General features: G+C 43.4%; 1 protein-coding gene across 6 annotated transcripts in view; it reads right to left on the bottom strand.

The window, feature by feature from the left end:
- Positions 1-25,001, bottom strand: part of LOC124551354 (echinoderm microtubule-associated protein-like 2) — a 666,787-nt gene that overhangs the window by 201,820 nt on the left and 439,966 nt on the right. For 5 of the 6 annotated variants that reach the window (XM_047126388.1, XM_047126384.1, XM_047126387.1 and 2 more), the window contains exon 2: positions 6,911-7,274. The exons of the other annotated variant lie outside the window; for it this stretch is intronic. In XM_047126388.1, the coding sequence (XP_046982344.1) occupies positions 6,911-7,001 (91 nt within the window). In that variant the 5' untranslated portion in view covers positions 7,002-7,274. The remainder of the gene's footprint in view (positions 1-6,910; positions 7,275-25,001) is intronic. 6 annotated transcript variants of the gene reach the window in all.

The following is a 25,001-nucleotide window of genomic DNA, read 5'->3' on the forward strand; positions in this document are numbered from 1 at the left end:
ACGGGTGTGTTATGCTTTATATACTTGCTTTGCAGCTGGCTGGTGTGACAGAGCAGTCCTAGGCGCTTCAGTCTGGAACTGCGCGACCATTACGGTTGCAGATTCGAATCCTGCCTCAGGCATGGATGTGTGTGATGTCCTTAGGTTAGTTAGGTTTAAGTAGTTCTAAGTTCTAGGGGACTGATGACCTCACATGTTAAGTCCCATAGTGCTCAGAGCCATTTGAACTTGCTTTGCATGGTACAAGGAAATGATTTTTCAAGCCCTGTTGTGAGCAGTTTGTTGTGGGAGTAGTATCGGCCTGCTTTAGTGAACAGTGTTGCAGCGGGTACATGTGCCGATAAGCATGACTAGGGACCAGTTGAGATGGGTAAAGAAAGGGATGGACAGAGCAAAGGGGAGGAGGGAATGGAATGGAGGAAGGGAGATGGATGATGCAGATGGAAAGTGTAGAGGGGCAGTAGGCAGGGAGATGGGGGGGGGGGGGGGTAGGGTTAGGGAGATGGATGATGCAGGTGGAAAGTGTAGAGGGGCAGTAAGCAGGAGAGAGAGAGAGAGAGAGAGAGAGAGAGAGAGAGAGAGAGAGAGAGAGAGAGAGAGAGAGAGAGAGGAAATGGAAAATGAGAAGGGTTCCAGGATATGGTCAGAGGGAGGAGGGAGGAAGATACTAACAGAGAGAGAGGGTGGAGGAATCGGAAAAAGAGGGGGGGGGGGAGGAAATGAAGACTCAGAGTGATGGCGGAGGAGGAAATAGAAAGACGTGGGAGGATGAGATGGACAGGAGCAGGAAAAGGTGGACACGTGGGAGGATGAGATGGACAGGAGGAGGAAAAGGTGGACACAAGAGGGGGACGAGGAGGTGTGTTCAATATACGTCAAATACATATCCAGGCAATCCCATGAGGAAAAAGTAGGTTATTTACAGAGCTAAAAGATCGCGTCAGACATACATACCAAGCTGTAGATATGTAACCATTGACAGCAAACGACTGCAAGATATCTAGGGAAGTTGTGGATTTGGAAATCTGCTTTATTAGTGGGGGCTCTAATTAACGCCAATTGAAATAAACACTAAGTAGATCTCACTACATGTTGATAAGTTTCAGTATTTAGGCTAGTTGATGAAAACGACTGGATCGACAGAGTGTCCGGAGCACGACGGTTCAAACTCACGCTCCAGCTGTCCTCATTTAGGTTTTCCATGATCTCCAGGCAAATGGCGGGATGGTTCCTTTGAAAGGGCGCTGTCTATTTCCTTCCCTATGCTAGGCGCAACCCAAGCTTGTGCTCAGTCTCCGATGACCTCGACGTCGACGGGATGTTAAGTCCTATCTTCCTTCCGTGTTCAAAGCCACTGTGGCGTAGTGGTTAGCGTATCTGCCTAGTGGGCGGGAGTCTTGGATTCGAATCCCGGCCTTGGTACAAATTTTCATTCATTGCTCCAATATGCATATATAAAAATAATAACATATCTTAATTTCCACAAATTAGTGTGGAGGAAACTCCATGCAATGGTACCTCTAATAAAGGTCGCCTACTAAAGTAGTTGTGATGGGCAAAACAAAGATGTGAATTCCGTGGATAAAATAATAAAGTGCAACCATCATGCGTATCTTTGACGTCGTACCTGTGTCACCCACACTAAACTCGTTGGTTCACGTTTAAAATAAAACTGCAGATCACATGATCAACGTCTAAAAATCAAAAGGCATGTGCGACAAATACCCGTGTTAGGGTTGCATCTTATATACGCAATTCACATCTACGTTGTGCCCGTTACCACTACATTCATAAGCAACATTTATTATAGGTACCATTAGATGGAGCTTCCGCCACACTAATCTCTTGAAAATAAGAAACTAGATTACACTTCTTCAGTGTGACTGAAGTAGCTTGAAAATGCCCGAAGAGGCGAAATCAGCTAATAGCGTAAAACCATGACAAAGCGAAACTGCCGGCCGGGTTGGCCGAGCGGTTCTAGGCGCTACAGTCTGGAACCGCGTGACCGCTACGGTCGCAGGTTCGAATCCTGTCTCGGGCATGGATGTGTGTGATGTCCGTAGGTTAGTTAGGTTTAAGTAGTTCTAAGTTCTAGGGGACTGATGACCTTAGAAGTTAAGTCCCATACTGCTCAGAGCCAGGCGAAGCGAAAACTGTGTGCCGGACAGAGACTCGAACTCTGAACCCTTACATTTAACGTGCAAGTCTCGCACGAGAACTTCTGTGAAGTTTGTAAGGTAGGAGATAAGATACTGACGGAAGTAAAGCTGCGAGGACGGGTCGTGAGTCGTGCTTGGATAGCTCAGCCGTTGGTGCACTTGCTCGCGATTGGGAAATGTCCCGAGTTCGAGTATCTGTCCGGCACACAGTTTTAATCTGCCTGGAAGTTTCATATCGGTGCATACTACGTTGCAGAGTGAAAAAAATGTTTATTTTAAAGAAGCCGCGTATGCTCAATAATGACGTCCCTGAAAAAATTCTGCAGCGGCTCTGCACCCACATATAAAGAAGAGTCGGCCCTTCAAAACTATGGTTCTGTAGTTTTGGTACAGTACATACTGAAGTAGTAAATGGTAGGATTACCAGCTGTTTTAGTAAAATTGGTATGGAACAAAGCATACATGAATGTATGTGAGAGAAACAGACACATAATTAGAACATAATTAGAACAGCAAATTATTCAGTGGTAGTGCATTATACTCTAACTCAATATAACTTGACTTTTATCACAAATAAAATTTTTTTGATATAACTTCTGCCCTTTTATATAACCAAAGCAATTAATTTCGATGTAAGGAGCCTACTTGGGCAAACATGAAAAAAATTTATAATTTATTGTTGTTATTTTGTACTCAATAGAACGTTCATCACGATGAAAGGCAGGAGTTACCTGTTATCATTGATAAATGCGAAAATTGTTATGAATAACAGAAATATGATTCATGTAAGTTCGACGAAGTATTGAAGCGATGTTTGATATATGTTTTGAGAATTTTTTATTTTACCTTTTTCCTGAGGAAATTGTGTTTTCTAGGGCTATATGATAAATGTGTATCGTTTTCTTTTTTTTACAACGACATCCCTCTGTTTCACGTTACAGATCAACAACTTTCGAATAAAACCTGAATTAAACTGTGACAATTTGTTTGCTGTATATTCTTAAGTAACAGTCAGGCGCATAACTAAGTAGAACAAAGATGTTTCCAGAATGAGATTTTCACTCTGCAGCGGAGTGTGCGCTGATATGAAACTTCCTGGCAGATTAAAACTGTGTGCCCGACCGAAACTCGAACTCGGGACCTTTGCCTTACGCGGGCAAGTGCTCTACCAACTGAACTACCGAAGCGCGACTCACGCCCGGTACTCACAGCTTTACTTCTGCCAGTACCTCCTACCTTCCAAACTTTACAGAAGCTCTCCTGCCAAAGGCAAAGGCAAAGGTCCCGAGTTCGAGTCTCGGTCGGGCACATAGTTTTAATCTGCCAGGAAGTTTTTGAACATTTGTATATCGCATCAGTAAGAGGGCAAATGTCCGAACTGAAGTTTATTGTAAAGTCTCTTTTGAGTGGAATTAAAATTGTAAAACAATCACAAGCTTGACCATCACCAGTGATCCCGGTCTTCCTATTTCCTTTAAATAACTGTGGAGAGATTATAATTTTTTATTTTCTAAAGAACGGAGTTGTACCACAGTTCAATATTTTATGCTCCATCGGATAGATGACCGTTGGTGTGTACGCCCCTGCAACAATCGTCGGAAGGGTCCAGGCCGAAAGAGGGAGCATTTTGGTCTGGGGAAAGTTTTCGTGGCAATACATGGGTGATCTCGTCATTGTGGAAGGCATTATGTCAACAAAGGTATGTATCCATCCTTGGGGATCATGTCCATCCCTGCACACAGTTCTTTTTCCTCGGTACGATGGCATCAACCAGCACGATAATGCAACTTGTCACACCATTCACAATGTACGTACCTTCCAGAGACTCACTGACACCCTTCCTACACGTCTTGCAGTAGTCTGTGCTGCAAAATGTGACCATCCAGGCATCTGACAGGTGTGATCGCATTAAGGCGACTGGACAGTCAGCCCGTTGGTATCCTGAAGTACTCTCGAGGATTACCAGTTAGCTCTGACGAATGCAAAAAACATCTATGATGATTAAGAAACGGAAGATTCCATAGACTGGCAGAAATCAGACAGACGGTCTCTTGGGTGCTCCCCTCTAATTCTCTAGCATCCACTCTGTGCTTTCGTTTAGAAGTAATACGTAATCACTCCAATGATGGAAGCAGCACCTGTTTGTTCTGATTTCTAGCTTCCTGACAGTTTACTGCCATTTCCGTTTCGTGGCATAGTTCGTTAAATTTACCAGACAGTAAAGAAAGAAAAAATACGACCCTGCGTTGTTTCCATTGCGTTCGGGTGCAAAAAGGGGAAAAATATTGTGCTGTGTGCAGGGCTGCACCTATCTGAAACCCACTCTCAAAGCAGTTGTAAGAGGGAAGGGAATGAAGAGTACTTATCGTCCTTGGCTCCACGAAGTCATTGAAACCTGCAGGTATTGAGAGGGGAACGTTGACAGACAATGTGGAAAGACCACATAGATAATATTGTGTGGAAGGCGAAACACAGACTGCGCTCTGTTGGCAGAACACTTAGAAGATGCGACAAACCTACTAAAGAGACAGCCTACATTACACTTGTCCGTCCTCTGCTGGAATATTGTTGCGCGGTATGGGATCCTTACCAGGTAGGATTAACGGAGGACATCGAAAAAGTGCAGAGAAGGGCAGCTCGTTTCGTGTTATCGTGCAATAGGGGTGAGGGTGTCACTGATATGGTAAGCGAGTTGGAGCGGCAGTCACTGAAACAAAGGCGGTTTTCTTTGCGGCGTGATCTATTTACGAAATTTCAATCGCCAACTTTCTCTTCCGAATATGTAAATATTTTGGTGACAACCACCTGCGTAAGGAGAAATGATCATCGTAATAAAATACGAGAAATCAGAGCTCGAACGAAAAGATTTAGGTGTTCCTTTTTCCCATGTGCCATGCGAGAGTGGAACGGTAGAGAAGTAGTATTAAAATGGTTCGATGAACCCTCTACCAGGCACTTAAGTGTGAACTGCAGAGTGACCACGTAGATGTAGATGACAATTATTTCTGCCTTCTGCAAGAGTTCATGGGCAGGTATTCACCAGTGCCTTACTAAAACCAGGTCTCATACTACAGGGACGCATCAAAGCAAATAAATGGTCATGACACTTCCAACTTCAGCTGAGTCTTGCTACTTATACATTCTCTCATCAAATAGTACAAGCCGTAGCTAGAAAGGTATCGGCAGTTGGTATTTTCTGTGATCATTACAAGGTGTTTGACTGTGTAGAAAACACGAAGTTCTGTGCAACTTCCGACTTTACACACAGTAAACAAACACAGTTAACAAACAGAATGCAAAAGGTTGTGCTGAATAACTGAAAGAACGTTCGAAGGCTAGAAAATTTCAGTGAATGGGGAGAAATGACAAAGGGAGGACCACAGGGTTCAATTTTGGGACCAGTCCTATTCCTTACATATGTGAATGACCGTCCACTTAAAATTCAACAAGCACAATTGGTACTTTTGCATATGATACTAGTGTTATAATAAATCCCATTACTGAGAAAGCAACAGAAGAGTGGTAAATTATATTCTCCAAAGAATTATAAAGTGGTTCTCGAAAAAAATGGACTCTTCCTAAATTTTGAAAACACACACTATATTCAATTCTGTAAAACAAACAGAGTCTTACTAACAATTGACGAGCCACATGAGTAGAAACCAGTAAGTAGGGTAGAAACCTCAAGAAATTTTGGGTGTACATGTCGATGACAACTTGAAGTGAAAAAAACGTAATTCAGCTACTTTTACTCTTCCTATACTTGCTAATCTTGGAAACAAACTTCCTGGCCTATTTTGCATATTTCCGTTCAATAATGTGTTACGGAATGATTTCCTGGGGTAACTAATCACTTAGAAAAAAAGTGTTGATTGCACAAATGCGAGCAGAAAAATTAATATGACGTGTTCACCCACGGACGTCAAGTAAGAAACTTTGTTAACTGCGCCATCACAATACACATATTCGCTAGTGAAATGCATCACACTTTAAGAAGAAAGGTGATGTGTCCATACCAACACGACGAGAGAGAAAAATGACCTTCATTATTAATTATCAAAGCTTTTAGTAGCTCAGAAAGGAGTTCAATATGCAGCAACAAAAATCTTTGATTATTTGCCAAATAACATAAAACACTTCTGCTGCATCAAACCAGTCTCAGGACTGAAGACCACAACAACAACAACAACAACAACAACAACAACATAAAATGGCGGATAGGTAGCAGACCCTTGTTTTTTTAAAGTCTAGTTGCATGAATGGGGCTGAAATTACGTTCATTACTGTTAACACTGATCATGTATACGTAAATTGCTAAAAGACTCGTTCATATGATCTATGGATCATGTAACTAACAAGGAACAATGTTTTCTACTCTGATATTCATGTAGTCTATTTTTATGGGTGATGGGAAAGTTACACAAAAAAAAGAAAAAGTAAAAAATTATGGAGGTAGATTTCTCACGTGGCTGTTATCTCACCTAATCCTGACAGAATCTGGAAGTACTTTGATTCTCTGTTTAGAACTTGATAATGCTTTGCTTACATATTTATCACCAGGCCTGGAGGCCACTGTGTCATACCCCGTTTAAGACCAAGAAGCTTGTTTGCCTGCAGAGTATGCCGGCCATTGCGACAGTTATTAAGAGAGCAGTAAGGTGAGCAATAATCACAGAGTGGCTAAACGCTGCAAATGACTCCCGGAAGTGGACACATTCCGTACCAACGCAACACGTCTGCACGCTACTTACTCCACGCCTCCATGACGTCATCGTTGACGTCGGCGGCCGGCGACTTGAGAGGCGCGCCCGTGGCGCCCTCCGATATCCGCGACAGGTACATCAGGTGGTCGTGGTGCGGCCGCGCGCCGACAGGTGGCTCTCACAGCGGCGGCATGCTGCTCCGTCCACACAAAACACGCCGCCCCGGGCGATCCCACGTGGCGAGCCGCGGGAAAATAAACAAGATGCAGGCAGTGCGGGTGTGGAGGAGGAAGACGAGATGCCAAGGAGCCAAGGTCGCCCAGTCTTCCCAGTAAGGAAGAAGAGGAGGATGGGGCCGCGGGCCACCAGCTGGGACGCGTCGGGTAGTCTTCTGAGCAGTCTCGCAGCTTATCTGGCGGAGAAAGTCCTTCCTCAACAACTGAACACTTGTGACACGTCTCGCGACCGTGGCGTCTGCGGATTTTGGAGGCTGCGTCGTGTATTGCCGGAAAAATAACCATCACAGAAATGATGCGACTACTAATCTTGAAACTTCTGACAAATTAAAACTGTGTGTGTCGGACTAGAACTCTGAACATTCGTCTTCCGTAATCTGTATTATTACACAATATTTTTCTTTGTACAGAATTTTATTCGAAAAATTACAACACTGCCCGCAAATACGAGGTGTGGCTAGAAAAAAACCGGACTAGTAGTGGTGAAACAATAAAACGAATGCAATAAGGCTGAAAGTCGCATGGCCTGTCAAGTGACTCTCGCTCCGCCTACTGCTCGAGTTTCATCTGCCTCCTGCACTCAGTCTGCCCGTGGCGTCTGTTTTAAGTAGTTGACGTTTTGTCTGTGCGTCGGAAAATGTTGAGTGTACAGAAAGAACAGCGTGTTAACATCAAATTTTGTTTCAAACTAGGAAAATCTGCAAGTGAAACGTTTGTAATGTTACAACAAGTGTACGGCGATGATTGTTTATCGCGAACACAAGTGTTTGAGTGGTTTAAACGATTTAAAGATGGCCGCGAAAACACCAGTGATGACACTCGCACTGGCAGACCATTGTCAGCAAAAACTGATGCAAACATTGAAAAAATCGGTAAACTTGTTCGACAAGATCGCCGTTTAACAATCAGAGCAGTGTCTGAGTTAACAGGAGTTGACAAGGAAAGTGTTAGGCAGATTCTTCATGAAAGTTTCAACATGAACAAAGTGTGTTCAAAAATGGTTCCAAAGTGTCTCACAATTGAACAGAAGGAACGCCGAAGAATGATTTGTTCTGACATCCTGGAAAACATTGAAAGTGATCTCACCTTCTTACAAAATGTTATTACTTGCGATGAATCGTGGTTTTTTACTTACGATCCCGAAACTAAACGCCAATCGATGCATTGGAAAACTCCTGGTTCTCCACGACAAAAAAAAAGCACGAATGTCAAAATCGAAATTCAAGGCAATGATGATTGTTTTTTTTTTTGACATCAAAGGGATTGTGCACATTGATTGGGTACCACAGGGACAAACAGTGAATCAGCATTACTACATTAGCGTCCTGGCTACCCTACGTGAGCGAGTACGGAGAAAACGGAACGATTTGTGGAGAAAAAAGTCATGGATCCTTCACCAAGACAATGCCCCAGCTCACAGTGTGTTGCCAGTGAAGACGTTTTTGGCAAAACACAACATTCCCATCTTAGATCATCCACCCTACCCACCTGGTTTGGCCCCCTGTGACTTTTTTTCTTTTCCCTAAAGTCAAGTCAGCTTTGAAAGGAACTAGATTTGAGACTGTTGAAGCAGTAAAAGAAAAAGCGACGGAAGTAATGTATGGACTTACCGAAAATGATCTGCAGCATTGCTATGAACAGTGGAAAATTCGTATGGAGCGGTGTAGAGACCGAGGAGGAGAGTACATTGAAGGAGATAACATGAAATTGTAAATAATTGTAAATAATTGTAAATAAATGTTTTTTCCAGCATCAGTCCGGTTTTTTTCTAGCCGCACCTCGTACATCATGAAATCAGAAAATAAAAAAAATTGTAAATGATTGTGTATACCAGGGGTAGTCAACCTTTTTACCTACAACACACTTTTGTTAACTCTGTTACTAGTAAAATTTTCTAACCGTTCACCGATTCCAAAGTAAGAGTGATTTAGCGGGCACAGGGACCTCCTTCACTACCCTAAGTGCTTTAGTCCGGAACTGCGCTGCTTCTGCAGTCGCAAGTTCGAATCCTGCCTTGGGCATGGATATGCTGGTTAGGTTTAAGTAGTTCTAAGTGTAGGGGACTGATGACCTCAGATGTTAAGTCCCATAGTGCTTAGAGGCATTTGAACCATTTGTTGACTACCAGTGGCGAACACTGATCAGAAAAAAATGGTTCAAATGGCTCTGAGCACTATGGGACTTAACATCTGAGGTCATCAGTCCCCTAGGACTTAGAACTACTTAAACCTAACTAACCTAAGGACATCACACACATCCATGCCCGAGGCAGGATTCGAATCTGCGACCGTAGCAGTAGTGCGGTCCCTGACTAGAGCGCCTACAACCGCTCGGCCACCCCGGCCGGCTCACTGATCACATTCACGAATATTGGATCCACCTGACAGACATGATCCGTATACTTCAGGATATGAGAAAAACAGGAGTTGCTAAAGGTTTTTAAATTACCGCTACCAGTCACAAACTTTTATGACTATAGTATTATTTATTCAGCGACATGTTTCGAGGCAACTCTTCATCTTCAGGCTAAATGGCAAAGAATTTTACAATAAGGTCATACTGATGTTACATAGTTTTCTCGTATATTCTGTGGTTATCCTGTGGAAGAAGAGAAAACTTAGTAAGAGGCGATGTCACTTTGGAAGCTGGACTGATGTTTGCATGAAAATGTTTTGGGAAGGTCACTCACTTTGGTCATCTGGCGTGGCAGTCTCATTGTGATTCGTTGGGGTGCCTCCATTTCCATGGCTCTCCTAGTCATTGTTCACAAATTGTCACTAACATATCAATAACTTGGAAACACGACCACAAACAGTTCTGTAGTGCAGTGGACAAGATGGCGGTCGAAATACGCCTGGTTTCGATTTGACTATCGATTTGTCGATCTGTGTGGTGTCAGATGTTTACATGTCTTCTGCACGTTTTGTTATCGTATTACATATGTAGGTTGACGAAATGCATTACAAATTGAGCACCTGTTACAATATTATTGTGCACATCGTGGTATAAACTATTTATTTTACATATTTCTAAACTATTGCTGGGGCTAGAGTCAAACGAATGTCTTGTTATGTAGCTTTTATTCTTAGAGTATTGTAGTGAAATTGGAAAAGAAATGTGAATTTTTGAAGTCTGTCATTTCATTCAAGATTTCGTTATTCCCCATGTGGCCCTGGATGAATATTTCCATTTCTTCCAAGATCTTGTCAACTGCACTACAGAATGGTTTTGTGACCGTGTTTCCAAGTTACTGTTCCGTTAGTGAAAATTTGAGAACAGTGACCAAGAAAGTCAAGAGAGCCACGGAAATGGAAACACCTCAGCGCATCACAACGAGACTGCTACGCCAGAAGAACAAAGTGAGTGAGTGTTACAGAACATTTTCATGCAAACACCAGTCCAGGTTCCAAAGTGACATCGCCTCTTACTAAGTTTTCTCTTCTTCCACAGGATAACCACGGCATTTACGAGAAACCTATGTAACATCAGTATGATCTTACTGTAAAATTGTTTTAGTAATGCCATTTACCCTGAAGATGAGGTATTCCCTCGAAACATGTCGCTAAATAAATAATACAATAGTCATAAAAGTTTGTGACTGGTAGCGGAAATTTAGAAAACCTTTACATATTTATTGAGACAGTCACAGTCGAAAAATAGTCAAAATGGCTTCAAGTAGGAGTTACGTTTCAAATAGACGACGATTGTGGAATACGTGGAGGAGATGATATCTCAATATATCTCAGACGAAATTTTACGATTCTGCAACAGATGAAATATGGCGACAGTATTCCTTACCGAAGAGTCAGGATATAGCGAAAAATCAAGTATTTACTTAGTTACTTTTTTCCCATTCGCATTAAAATTTCGGTGATAGCTGCTGTTGGTAAGAATAGCAACTGTTTTTGAAGATTACAGCGTATTGACAAGTAATGCCTCCGAATTTTTAATGAGAAAACTGTCAAAGCTTTTTAAATAAAATAAACGTTGTTAGTATTATACATTTTTATTCTTCTCGTCTGTATATTTGCAGCCCTGTGCCGACAGAGGGCGCCGAATTGTAGATGTAACGTGCTGTGTGTAACGCAACTTAGTCAGTGCGTGAGAAACAGTTTGTTGTAATAAAGTTCCGAATTCTCTGGTCTCTCGTTGCGAGAAATGTGTTCGTCGCCAGGGTGACTATTTTCAGAAATAAGAATGTACACATGAAGAATAAAGATATAACATGTTAATAACGGTTGTGGTATTTAAAAAGCTTTAAGCGTTTTCATATAAAAACTCTGAGGCATTACTTTTCCACACGACCTCGTGTATACAGGGTGAAGCCAAAATTGCGCACTCGGGCTTCGCAGCGCGACTCCTCATATGCCAGCGATAAAAAAAATGTCTCTCGCAAAATTTCGTCAAGCGAATGCATCCGGCAGAAAAAGGACATTAAAGAATGGTGTTCTGGCAACACTGTAATCACATGTATAGTAACCATCTTCGTTAGACTTCTGTAGGTGTGTTGCGCAGTTGGTGCAGAGAACAGAATTTTGGGTCAGCATGCAAGAGGTCGTGGGTTCGATCCTGAACAGAGGCGTAATTTTTTTATTTGCTAATTTCCTTCTGACATTTCATACTGTAATATACGCCGTTTCTTACGTCATATGTATCCTAAATTTACAACATTTTTTTAAGTCTAAACGTAAAAAGTAGGTGTTTAGACAAATACAGTTGAAGCAAACGACCTGTCTTAGGACAGAATAACTACAAAAACAATATCAATTTCGAGATGCTAAATATGCGCCTGTTCCATGTATAATGCGCATTACCCCTCTGACTGATATTGTTCTGCATGATTCATACCAAAACCGCTAATTGTGAAATGTTCCGATTCGAATTACACCCTAACGGTAACAGACGTGATATTTCCACAATCCCATGGATATAATAATAATAATAATAATAATAATAATAATTATTATTATTATTATTATAAGTACACGTGTTTCCTAGAGGACCCGCTGCAATCGCTGTTGACGATTAAGATGACAGATACCGTACTACCTACATTACATGTACCAAATTAAAAACATAGGCCTCAACCCTGAATCGAACCATCGAACTGCTGCAAGCGAACCCATTGCACCAACTGTATAGTACGAGGAATGTGTGCTGACAGAGGTAGTGGTTACAGTGTTCCTGTATACAGTTGATCCAAAGCAGTGAATTGCTTTTCGTTTCAGCGACATCTATGAAGGAAATCACGCCAATAACTTTAACGTCTGAGGTTATCAGTCCCCTAGACTTCTTGTTGTTTTTGTTTTGGCCTTCAGTCCTGAGACTGGTTTGATGCAGCTCTCCATGCTACTCTATCCTGTGCAAGCTTCTTCATCTCACAGTACCTATTGCAACCTAAATCCTTCTGAATCTGCTTAGTGTATTCATCTCTTGGTCTCCCTCTACGATTTTTACCCTCCACGGTGCCCTCCAATGCTAAATTTGTGATCCCTTGATGCCTCAAAACATGTCCTACCAACCGATCCCTTCTTCTAGTCAAGTTGTGCCACAAACTTCTCTTCTCCCCAATCCTATTCAATACCTCCTCATTAGTTATGTGATCTACCCACCTTATCTTCAGCATTCTTCTGTAGCACCACATTTCGAAAGCTTCTATTCTCTTCTTGTCCAAACTAGTTATCGTCCATGTTTCACTTCCATACATGGCTACACTCCATACAAATACTTTCAGAAACGACTTCCTGACACTTAAATCTATACTCGATGTTAACAAATTTCTCTTCTTGAGAAACGCTTTCCTTGCCATTGCCAGTCTACATTTTATATTCTCTCTACTTCGACCATCATCAGTTATTTTACTCCCCAAATAGCAAAACTCCTTTACTACTTTAAGTGTCATTTCCTAATCTAATTCCCTCAGCATCACCCGATTTAATTTGACTACATTCCATTATCCTTGTTTTGCTTTTGTTGATGTTCATCTTATATCCTCCTTTCAAGACACTGTCCATTCCGTTCAACTGCTCTTCCAAGTCCTTTGCTGTCTCTGACAGAATTACAATGTCATCGGCGAACCTCAAAGTTTTTACTTCTTGTCCATGAATTTTAATACCTACTCCGAATTTTTCTTTTGTTTCCTTTACTGCTTGCTCAATATACAGATTGAATAACATCGGGGAGAGGCTACAACCCTGTCTCACTCCTTTCCCAACCACTGCTTCCCTTTCATGCCCCTCGACTCTTTTAACTGCCATCTGGTTTCTGTACAGATTGTAAATAGCCTTTCGCTCCCTGTATTTTACCCCTGCCACCTTCAGAATTTGAAAGAGAGTATTCCAGTTAATATTGTCAAAAGCTTTCTCTAAGTCTACAAATGCTAGAAACGTAGATTTGCCTTTTCTTAATCTTTCTTCTAAGATAAGTCGTAAGGTCAGTATTGCCTCACGTGTTCCACGGAATCCAAACTGATCTTCCCCGAGGTCGGCTTTTCCATTCGTCTGTAAAGAATTCGCGTTAGTATTTTGCAGCTGTAACTTATTAAACTGATAGTTCGGTAATTTTCACATCTGTCAACACCTGCTTTCTTTGGGATTGGAATTAGAATATTCTTCTTGAAGTCTGAGGGTATTTCGCTTGTCTCATACATCGTGCTCACCAGATGGTAGAGTTTTGTCATGACTGGCTCTCCCGAGGCCATCAGTAGCTCTAATGGAATGTTGTCTACTCCCGGGGCCTTGTTTCGACTCAGGTCTTTCAGTGCTCTGTCAAACTCTTCACGCAGTATCTTGTCTCCCATTTCGTCTTCATCTACATCCTCTATATCTACACTCCTGGAAATTGAAATAAGAACACCGTGAATTCATTGTCCCAGGAAGGGGAAACTTTATTGACACATTCCTGGGGTCAGATACATCACATGATCACACTGACAGAACCACAGGCACATAGACACAGGCAACAGAGCATGCACAATGTCGGCACTAGTACAGTGTATATCCACCTTTCGCAGCAATGCAGGCTGCTATTCTCCCATGGAGACGATCGTAGAGATGCTGGATGTAGTCCTGTGGAATGGCTTGCCATGCCATTTCCACCTGGCGCCTCAGTTGGACCAGCGTTCGTGCTGGACGTGCAGACCGCGTGAGACGACGCTTCATCCAGTCCCAAACATGCTCAATGGGGGACAGATCCGGAGATCTTGCTGGCCAGGGTAGTTGACTTACACCTTCTAGAGCACGTTGGGTGGCACGGGATACATGCGGACGTGCATTGTCCTGTTGGAACAGCAAGTTCCCTTGCCGGTCTAGGAATGGTAGAACGATGGGTTCGATGACGGTTTGGATGTACCGTGCACTATTCAGTGTCCCCTCGACGATCACCAGTGGTGTACGGCCAGTGTAGGAGATCGCTCCCCACACCATGATGCCGGGTGTTGGCCCTGTGTGCCTCGGTCGTATGCAGTCCTGATTGTGGCGCTCACCTGCACGGCGCCAAACACGCATACGACCATCATTGGCACCAAGACAGAAGCGACTCTCATCGCTGAAGACGACACGTCTCCATTCGTCCCTCCATTCACGCCTGTCGCGACACCACTGGAGGCGGGCTTCACGATGTTGGGGCGTAAGCGGAAGACGGCCTAACGGTGTGCGGGACCGTAGCCCAGCTTCATGGAGACGGTTGCGAATGGTCCTCGCCGATACCCCAGGAGCAACAGTGTCCCTAATTTGCTGGGAAGTGGCGGTGCGGTCCCCTACGGCACTGCGTAGGATCCTACGGTCTTGGCGTGCATCCGTGCGTCGCTGCGGTCCGGTCCCAGGTCGACGGGCACGTGCACCTTCCGCCGACCACTGGCGACAACATCGATGTACTGTGGAGACCTCACGCCCCACGTGTTGAGCAATTCGGCGGTACGTCCACCCGGCCTCCCGCATGCCCACTATACGCCCTCGCTCAAAGTCCATCAACTGCACATACGGTTCACGTCCACGCTGTCGCGGCATGCTACCAGTGTTAAAGACTGCGATGGAGCTCCGTATGCCACGGCAAACTGACTGACACTGACGGCGGCGGTGCACAAATGCTGCGCAGCTAGCGCCATTCGACGGCCAACACCGCGGTTCCTGGTGTGTCCGCTGTGCCGTGCGTGTGATCATTGCTTGTACAGCCCTCTCGCAGTGTCCGGAGCAAGTATGGTGGGTCTGACACACCGGTGTCAATGTGTTCTTTTTTCCATTTCCAGGAGTGTATATTCGGCCATCTGTATCGCTGAGGCACGCAAGCCTCCCCACCAACGGCAAGGTCCATGGTTCATGGGGGGCCCCTAGACTTAGAACTACTTAAACCTAAGGACATCACACACATCCATGCCCGAGGCAGGATTCGAACCTGCGAACGTAGTGGTCGCGCGGTTCCAGAATGAAGCGCCTAGAACCGCTCGGCTACTCCGGCCAGCGATAATTTTGTGCGCAGTCCCAGTAAGTCTACGAACACAGCCAGTCGAGAACTCGAAATATGCCAGCCAACTGTATGGAAAGTTCTGAGACGGCGTTTGCTGTACAAGGCCTACCGATTACAACTTGTGCAGGCTCTCAACCCCAATAACAAAGACAAGCGTCCCGCATTTTGTTGTTATGTGCTAGCAAAGATGGAGGGTGACGCATTTCCACAGCGTGTAATTTTTAGCGATGAAACGACGTTTCACCTTAGTAGTCAACAGACACAATGTTCGCATATGGAGTTTGGAAAATCCACATCCACCATTTCGACACGGAGGAGACTCACGGAAGATCAACGTGTTCTGTGCCGCATCCCGCACAACGGTTTACGGACTATTTTTCTTTGCGGAAAGAAGTGTAACGGGAATCACGTGCCTGGACATGTTGGAACAATGGCTGTTATGGAAGATTCCCAGGACTTTATTTTCGAACATGATGGAGCTACACTCTATTAGGACCGTGATGTACGAGGCTTTATGAATGACTCCCTTGCTCAGCGGTGTGTCGGTCGCAGGGGTCCTTGGGACCTGGCTCTGCATTTCTGCCCACCGATGATGATGATGATGATTGGTTTGTGGGGCGCTCAACTGCGCGGTTATCCGGCGCCCGTACAAATTCCCAACCTTTGCTCATCCCAATCTCGCCAATTTGATTAATGGTGATGAAATGATGAGGACAACACAAATACCCATTCATCTCGTAGCAGGTGAAAATCTTGACCCCACCGGGAATCGAACCCGGGACCCCCTGCTCGGAAGTGAGAACGCGACCGGGAGAGCACGAGCAGTGGACTTCTGGCCACCGAGATCTCCTGATCTCACACCCAGCGACTATTTCTTGGCCGGACTGGGTGGCCGCGTGGTTTAAGCATAGAGTAAATATCTCTGGAGTGAGCATTGCGTTCTGCGCGTGTTGTCAACATTAAACCAGGTGTCAACATTAAACCGGGATTGTCACGTGTTTTCGGGACTTCGCTGTGCGTGGGTGCTTTGCGCAGCCTTTTTAAGTTTATAATATCAAGTGTTTTTGTTGTATTTCACCGTTTGTTGATAGTGTAATAGCGATGGTGAATTACTGTTGTTGCTACGGATGGAAAGAACAATGTGTGAAAGGAGGGATAGTAACTTTTCATGGGTACATACCATGTAGTTCTAATTATAGTTATGTAAGTACGAGACACTATATACGTTTAAAAATTTCGAGATGCATTATATTAAGGCTTGATTCTGTAGACCTTTTTTTTACGATTTTATGACTTTATAATAGATATTACGGCTGGTACAAACAATCGCTTCCTATCGTAAATTTGCTAGTGGAACAGGAAAGGGAATGGTTAGTTGTTTCAGCAAATACTATCCTCCATGCATTTATGAGTGACTTGATGATTGTGTATATAGATTACTCAGTCTACTATCTGTTTAATAAAGTGGGAGCAACTACGTAAAATGCGTTAAATAAATACTTCAAAGTGTCACCAGTAAGAAAAATTGTGGTTTAGGTCGCAAAAACGAGGAAATAAATACGCAGGAATAGCAGAAAAAAGGACGAATTAGCAGGGATATAATCGCTAATGTGTGGCAAATACGTTTTTTTTTTTCGGACACTTGCAAAAGCACTAGCGTACTGTCAAGTCGTTTTGCAAGACTATCACTGCAAAAATGTACGTCAGGCTCTGTAGTACTATAAAGTGCCGTATCATACCGAAAACTATCAAAAATCGACTGCATCTGAACTGTGACACCTATCGCAAAGAAGCAGGATGTAATATCACTTGCCCTTAAAAGTTACGTAGCTGGTTTATTCCCGGTATCAAATGGATACTGTTAAAATGCCTACGCAACATATATAAATAATCCACGACACGTACGAAAAGAATCCGTCTGTACTAGGGATGGTTCAAATGGCTCTGAGCACTATGGGACTCAACTGCTGTGGTTATCAGTCCCCTAGAACTTAGAACTACTTAAACCTAACTAACCTAAGGACATCACACACATCCATGCCCGAGGCAGGATTCGAACCTGCGACCGTAGCAGTCGCACGGTTCCGGACTGCGCGCCTAGAACCGCGTACTAGGGATGTAGTGACATTCTAAATATACAGGGCGCTATACGGACAAACACACGACGTCCCGAGAAAACGTCACCAGGCCGGCAATGTATGTTCACAACACAAAATCTGTTCCGTGCGTGTGAATGCTCACTCCAGAGATATTTACTCTATGGGTTTAAGGCGCCAATCAGGGATTGCGCGGCCCCTCCCGCCGGAGGTTCGAGTCCTCCCTCGGGCATGGGTGAGTGTGTTGTTCTTAGCGTAAGTTAGTTTAAGTAGTGTGTAAGTCTAGGGGCCGATGACCTCAGCAGTTTGATCCCTTAGGAATTCGCACACATTTGAACATTTGACTATTTCTTATGGGATTATGTTTGGGTCTCGCCTCTACCGACCACTCTGAACGATCTGCGGAACCGGATCACTACTGCCGTGCGCTCACCGGTGGACACATTGATCATTTATCACATTTCTAATTATCAAATAATTCTTAATATACAATTCAGAATAGCCCTGTATATTGTTGATGACTAGGGTGACCGGACGTCCGGATTAATCCGGACATGTCCTCCTTTTCAGCTCTTTGTCCGGGGCTCGGGCGGATTTTTACAGTGTCCGGCTTTTTCGCGAAGTTGAGCGTAATACAGTTAAATTTACAATTTCTTAAATACTTTAAATATTGGCACAGCCTTTGTGATAAACACGCACGAAGGCGGTGTTAGTAGGTGGCACCAGGATCGTCGATGTTATCGTTGATCTGCCTATAAGGGAATGCAAATATCGACTATTTAAAATTTTCGTTTCGTATCTTCGCTTTATATTGGCTTGGCTTCCTGTAGTGCACTTGTGATTTGTGAGTTACGTAAAATATTTGGCTATGCCCTAAAGTAAACGAAAGTGTACATTTTCTGATGTCATTTCCTGCAAATATCCAGCTTTCAAGAAAGGGAGAAATGAATTTGAAGCGGAATGTAAGATATGTGGAGCTGGAACGTACGTCTCAGTGGCCAATAAATGTAGGAAATAACTAGACAGATTTTTTCATTGTTTCATAGTCATTCAATTTATTTGTATTCGGAAGGTTAAAGTGCAGTTTACATGTCGTCAGCTGCTGCTTGAATTGTAGATGTTGGTAGCGGTGCGTCGAATGAAGGGAGGTGAATGGTCTTAACGTTTTTCGCTTTGTAAACAATTCCGTGTTGTTGATATAACAAAACAATTGACGCCACACTGTCGCCACAATCAATGCTTTTAATTTTTTTATATTGCTCAGTTAACCACCACTTGACTATCAGTAACTATTAACTACTATTGGGTTAGGTAGAGCAGCAATCAGTCGTAGAATTAAGTTGCTTTAATATGGCATTTATAGTCACAACGCAAATCAGTCGCAACCTCACGCCATTATGTGGCAGCCACTTGCACAAGATCTAAACGAGTACCACTTTCATAACACTATATTTACATAACTTATTGCATTAGAATAACACACAAACTCATGAGGGTAACTATTAGCAACAATTAATAAGTAAAACTGTCATTTTTCAAAATAAGTGTTCAAAAGATCACGCTTTATCATATTGTTCTTATTTCTCGGCCACTAAGTTCGACCTATTGAAATGATGCTTACAAGCGCTACTAGCACCAACAAAGTGCATTTTGTGAAGAAAGTTCACGTTATATCTTTTGTCAAGTAACAACTAATTAAGTTAAGACAGGTCCCAACACGACAAAATATGCAATACTTCCTATTATGTACTTTACGTAGCCATATCAGTTTTATAATTAATTTTAGCCCATGAGGCATAAACTGTCACTGTTACGTGCCATAGTAATTTTAAACATCCAGCACATTACAGACATGAGAAAAAGTGAGAATTGTAATTTTACACAGTTTTACTCATAATAATTTTATGTTACTACTTACAAGGGGAGGCCGCCAATTGTGAAATTCAGATTCGATTCATACTGCGCATAATAAAAGCTCATGGCCAGAGGTGTAATGTGGCAAAGCACCAAGATGCACTTCTCAGCCGTTTTCGAGAAAATCGACAGTTAAAATAAACCGTTGCGGTGAAATGCCCTCTACGTTTAGTAATTTTATACAGCGTCGTGGCGCAGCGGTAAGCGCTCGGGTCTGTAATCGGAAGGTCGCCGGATCGAATCTCACGCCATGCAACCTTTTTTTTATTATTAGTTTTTCGTAATTATTAAAGAATTGCTAATGCATTTTGGTGAAGGCGGATCGCTCTCCAATTGTACCGCCTCCATTTTTCCGTTTGTTTTAACAGGGTGTACCAAAGCTCTCACGTCCGCACTGATTTTCGACGATGTTATAAGTTGCGCTAGTGACCGCATCTACCTTCTTTCGAAGTTAGCACGCAACTACGCTTTTATGCGGCGGCTCGTTTCGGCCCATTCAACATCTGTCCTTCAAGTGTAACGAGCGAGTAACGGAGCTTATATTTCATACCTGCCACAGCAAATTTGTGTTCGTGGGGTTTCTATTCTAATTCGAACGTTTGACTTACGCTATACGTATTCGTTTCGGAATATCATTTCTACGTCTTCCGTTAACTATACGTGGTTAACATTATGAAGACAATAACATTTGTGAAATACAACTTTGTTTGCGGAAAACATAATGATGTTCGAAGTCGCCAGTTTTTCCACGACGAACGACCTTCAACAACTTATTATATGCATAATTGTTGCAACCGATTGCCGGGAATTATATATATATATATACACACACACCCATTTGAATTAGAAAACACAAATACAAAAAAAAAAAAGGTTGCATGGCGCGAGGTTCGATCCGGCGACCTTCGGATTACTAACCCGAGCGCTTACCTCTACGCCACGACGCTGTATAAAATTACTAACCGTAGAGGGCATTTCACCGCAACGGTTTATTTTAAATGTCGATTTTCTCGAAAACGGCTGAGAAGTGCATCTTGGTGCTTTGCCACATTACACCTCTGGCCATGGGCTTTTATCATGCGCAGTATGAATCGAATCTGAATTTCACAATTGGCGGCCTCCCCTTGTTAGTTACTATACAACATAAATATTACAAAAAATGTCGTCTAAACTGTAAACTTCAGGCGCAACTCAGAAGGCGCCATATGCATAACCGATGTGTACTGTGAAACCAACATATAATTTTACGACAGTAATGGTTGAACTGTGTAAGCATTCACTTGAGCACGAACAACCGCTACAATTCCTCACTGGTATGTAATGTTAACATTAAAAGACAACGACGTGATGGACTTATATCTTTTGTATATCACATTATAATATATACTCTTGTATTTGTTTTAGCACTGATAATGACCTGACACAGGTCAAAATCTGACCTGCGTTGTGACTATAAATGTCATATTAAAGAAACTTAATTCTACGACTGACTGCTGCTCCATCTAACCCAACATAACCACAGCCGCTGCGTGAACCCACCCCATGGAGGGCAACCTGATGAATTAACTACTAATTTTACCGGCAATTCCCGGCAGTCACGTGACTTGTCCAAAGCTGACGGGTGGTATCCTCGTCTGCAGTTGACCCGTCTGATGTGTCCTCATTTTTTCTTCGTTTGTCCCCCCTTTTAAACAATTGCACATGGTCACCCCATTGATGACTCAAGTCTCTGTTATGTGTGTCTATTGTGATTGTTAAACTTGTGGAAAAACGCTACGAATTTAGGCTGCAACCCAATACGAACTGCGCCCATTAAGTGGCCGGCCTGATTGATCGATACAATCACCGTGGGCGCAGTTTCATTTCCTTCCCGCCATTGGTTGCGGAGCTCGGCCCCCTTCGTCACGCAGTGTGTGATTGGCGAGTGACGCAGTGCTAGTGGCTGCATGTCGCTGCTGGCTCAATCAGTGGCAGGAAGACCACTGCAGTAGAGACGGGAACAATGGCGGGCCCAGGAAACAACTGCCGGCGATTCAGTCGAGAGGGGGAGGGGAGGGGAAATAGGGGGGGCTGCCCGCTTGTGAAAGAGAAACCGCCGCCTGCCCTGTGAGGGTCCACCTCAACATCTGGCTCATAGCCCGGCCACAGCACAAGGTACAATGGCACGACAGGGCGCTGCTGTCCCGTAGCCAGGCAATACAAGCGTGGGACCGGCCGCGCATTTCGTCACCGCAACTTCCCTGTTGTTCTTGCCGCAACGCAACCGACACGGAACGACCTACTGACAAGGGAACCTCCCCATCGCACCCCCCTCAGATTTAGTTACAAGTTGACACAGTGGATAGGCCTTGAAAAACTGAACACAGGTCAATCGAGGAAACAGGGAGAAGTTGTGTGGAACTGTTGTTGTTGTTGTTGTTGTTGTTGTTGTCTTCAGTCCTGAGACTGGTTTGATGCAGCTCTCCATGCTACTCTATCCCGTGCAAGCTTCTTCATCTCCCAGTACCTACTGCAACCTACATCCTTCTGAATCTGCTTGGTGTATTCATCTCTTGGTCTACCTCTACGATTTTTACCCTCCACGCTGCCCTCCAGTACTAAATAGGTGATCCCTTGATGCCTCAGAACATGTCCTACCAAACGATCTCTTCTTCTAGTCAAGTTGTGCCACAAACTCTTCTTCTCCCCAATTCTATTCAATGCCTCCTCATTAGTTATGTGATCTACCCATCTAATCTTCAGCATTCTTCTGTAGCACCACATTTCAAAAGCTTCTATTCTCTTCTTCTCTAAACTATTTATCATGTTTCACTTCCATACATGGCTACACTCCATACAAATACTTTCAGAAACGACTTCCTGACACTTATATCTGTACTCGATGTTAACAAATCTCTCTTCTTCAGAAACGCTTTCCTTGCCATTGCCAGTCTACATTTTATATCCTCTCTACTTTGACCATCATCAGTTATTTTGCTCCCCAAATAGCAAAACTCCTTTACTACTTTAAGTTTCTCATTTCCTAATCTAATTCCCTCAGCATCACCCGATTTAATTCGACTACATTCCATTATCCTAGTTATGCTTTTGTCAATGTTCATCTTATACCCTCCTTTCAAGACACTGTCCATTCCGTTTAACTGCTCTTTCAAGTCCTTTGCTGTCTCTGACAGAATTACAATGTTATCGGTGAACCTCAAAGTTTTTATTTCTTCTCCATGGATTTTAATACCTACTCCGAACTTTTCTTTTGTTTCCTTTACTGCTTGCTCAATATACAGATTGAATAGCATCGGGGAGAGGCTACAATCCTGTCTCACTCCCTTCCCAACCACTGATTCCCTTTCATGTCCCTCGACTCTTATAACTTCCATCTGCTTTCTGTACAAATTGTAAATAGCCTTTCGCTCCTTATATTTTATCGCTGCCACTTTCAGAATTTGAGAGACAGTATTCCAGTCAACATTTTCAAAAGAATTCTCTAAGTCTACAAATGCTAGAAACGTAGGTTTGCCTTTCCTTAATCTTTCATCTAAGATAAGTCGTAGGGTCAGTATTGCCTCACGTGTTCCAACATTTCTACGGAATCCAAACTGATCTTCCCCGAGGTCGGCTTCTATCAGTTTTTCCATTCGTCTGTAAAGAATTCGAGTTAGTATTTCGCAGCTATGGCTTATTAAACTGATAGTTCGGTAATTTTCACATCTGTCAACACCTGCTTTCTTTGGGATTGGAACTATGGAAAAAATACGCAAAATACACAAACTGAGTAGCCCATGCGTAAGATATGCAACATCAAGGAAAATGTGAGGTCAGGAGCGCCGTGGTCCCGTGGTTAGCGTGTGCAGCTGCGGAACGAGAGGACCTTGGTTCAAGTCTTTCCTAGAGTGAAAAGTTTACTTTTTTATTTCCGCAAAGTTATGATCTGTCCGTTCGTTCATTGACGTCTCTGTTCACTGTAGTAAGTTTAGTGTCTGTGTTTTGCGACCGCATCGCAAAACTGTGCGATTAGTAGACGAAATGACGTGCCTCTCCAATGGGAACCGAAAACATTTGATCGCAAGTTCATAGGTCAACCGATTCCTCCACAGGAAAACACGTCTGATATATTCTATACGACACTGGTGACGGCATGTGACGCACATGCCGGGAATATGTTGTCGACCCACCTAACTTGTACACTTGGCGAATGGGTGAAAAGATTCTTCTACCTTGCCCGATTTAGGTTTTCTTGTGGATGTGATAATCTATCCCAAAAAAGTGATTAAAAGATAAGAGTTTGTCACATAAACTGCAACAAATGAATGCAACAGTTTCACAGTCGCACAGTTTCCCCTGTGCTCTGTCAAAACATATATTCTTAACGTTTTCAAATTTTTCCGTGTGTAGACCGTCAAATCCCGCATATGTCCAAGCAAATCTGAACATGTCCTGGAATTTTGGAGAGCGAAGTTGATTATGTGAGTGCCTGAACTTTGGTAATTGTCTGAAAACAAAAAAATTAAACTTTTCACTCGAGAGAAGACTTGAACCCGGGACCTTTCCCTTCGTAGCTGCTCACGCTAACCACGGGACCATGCCGCTCCTGAGCTCACATTATCCTTGATGTTGCCTACGTTTCGCATGGACTACTCTGTTTGTAGATTTTGCTTATTTTTTTCATAGTTCCACACAACTTCTTCCTGTTTTCTCGATTGATCTGTGTTCAGTTTTTCAAGGCCTATCCACTGTGCCAACTTATAACTAAATCTGAGGGGGGTGCGATGGGGATGTTCCCTTGTGAGTAATAATGATGACAGCTCTGTGAGGTAGGTTACTGTAGTCCATACGAAAGCAAAACATCGAAGTTAATGTACTGAGAATATAGTATTATTTATACATATTTGAGTGGTGTCTGTTTTGTCGGACATGGCCGACAGAACAGACACAGGTCCTGATGGCGCGGCTGGTACACACACACAAAAAAGTCGTGGGATGGGGATATGCACAGATAAGGATGGCGCTGATATCGCATACACAAGGTGTAAAAAGGGAAGTGAACTGGCGAAGCTGTAATTTGTACACAGGTGGTTCATGTGAAAAGGTTCCCGTCGTGATTATGGTCGCACGACGGAATTCAGAGACTTTCAACGTGGAACGGTAGTTGGAGCTAGGCTCATGGTACATTACGTTCCGGAAACCATCAGGGAAGTCAACATTCCGAGATCCACGGTGTCAAGGGTGTGCCAGGAAAACTAAATTTCAGCCATTATCTCTTACCGAGGACGATGAAGTGGCCGACGGTCTTCGCTTAACGACCGAGAGAACCGGCATCTGCGAAGAGTTGTCAGTGCTAACAGACAAGCAACACTGTGTGAAACTGCACCAGAAATCAATGTGGGACGTACGGCAAACGAATGCCGGACATTTGCCACACTTGCCCCTTCACCA

This window comes from Schistocerca americana, chromosome 9 (genome assembly GCF_021461395.2).
Source record: "Schistocerca americana isolate TAMUIC-IGC-003095 chromosome 9, iqSchAmer2.1, whole genome shotgun sequence".
NCBI classification, from domain to species: Eukaryota; Metazoa; Arthropoda; class Insecta; order Orthoptera; family Acrididae; genus Schistocerca; species Schistocerca americana.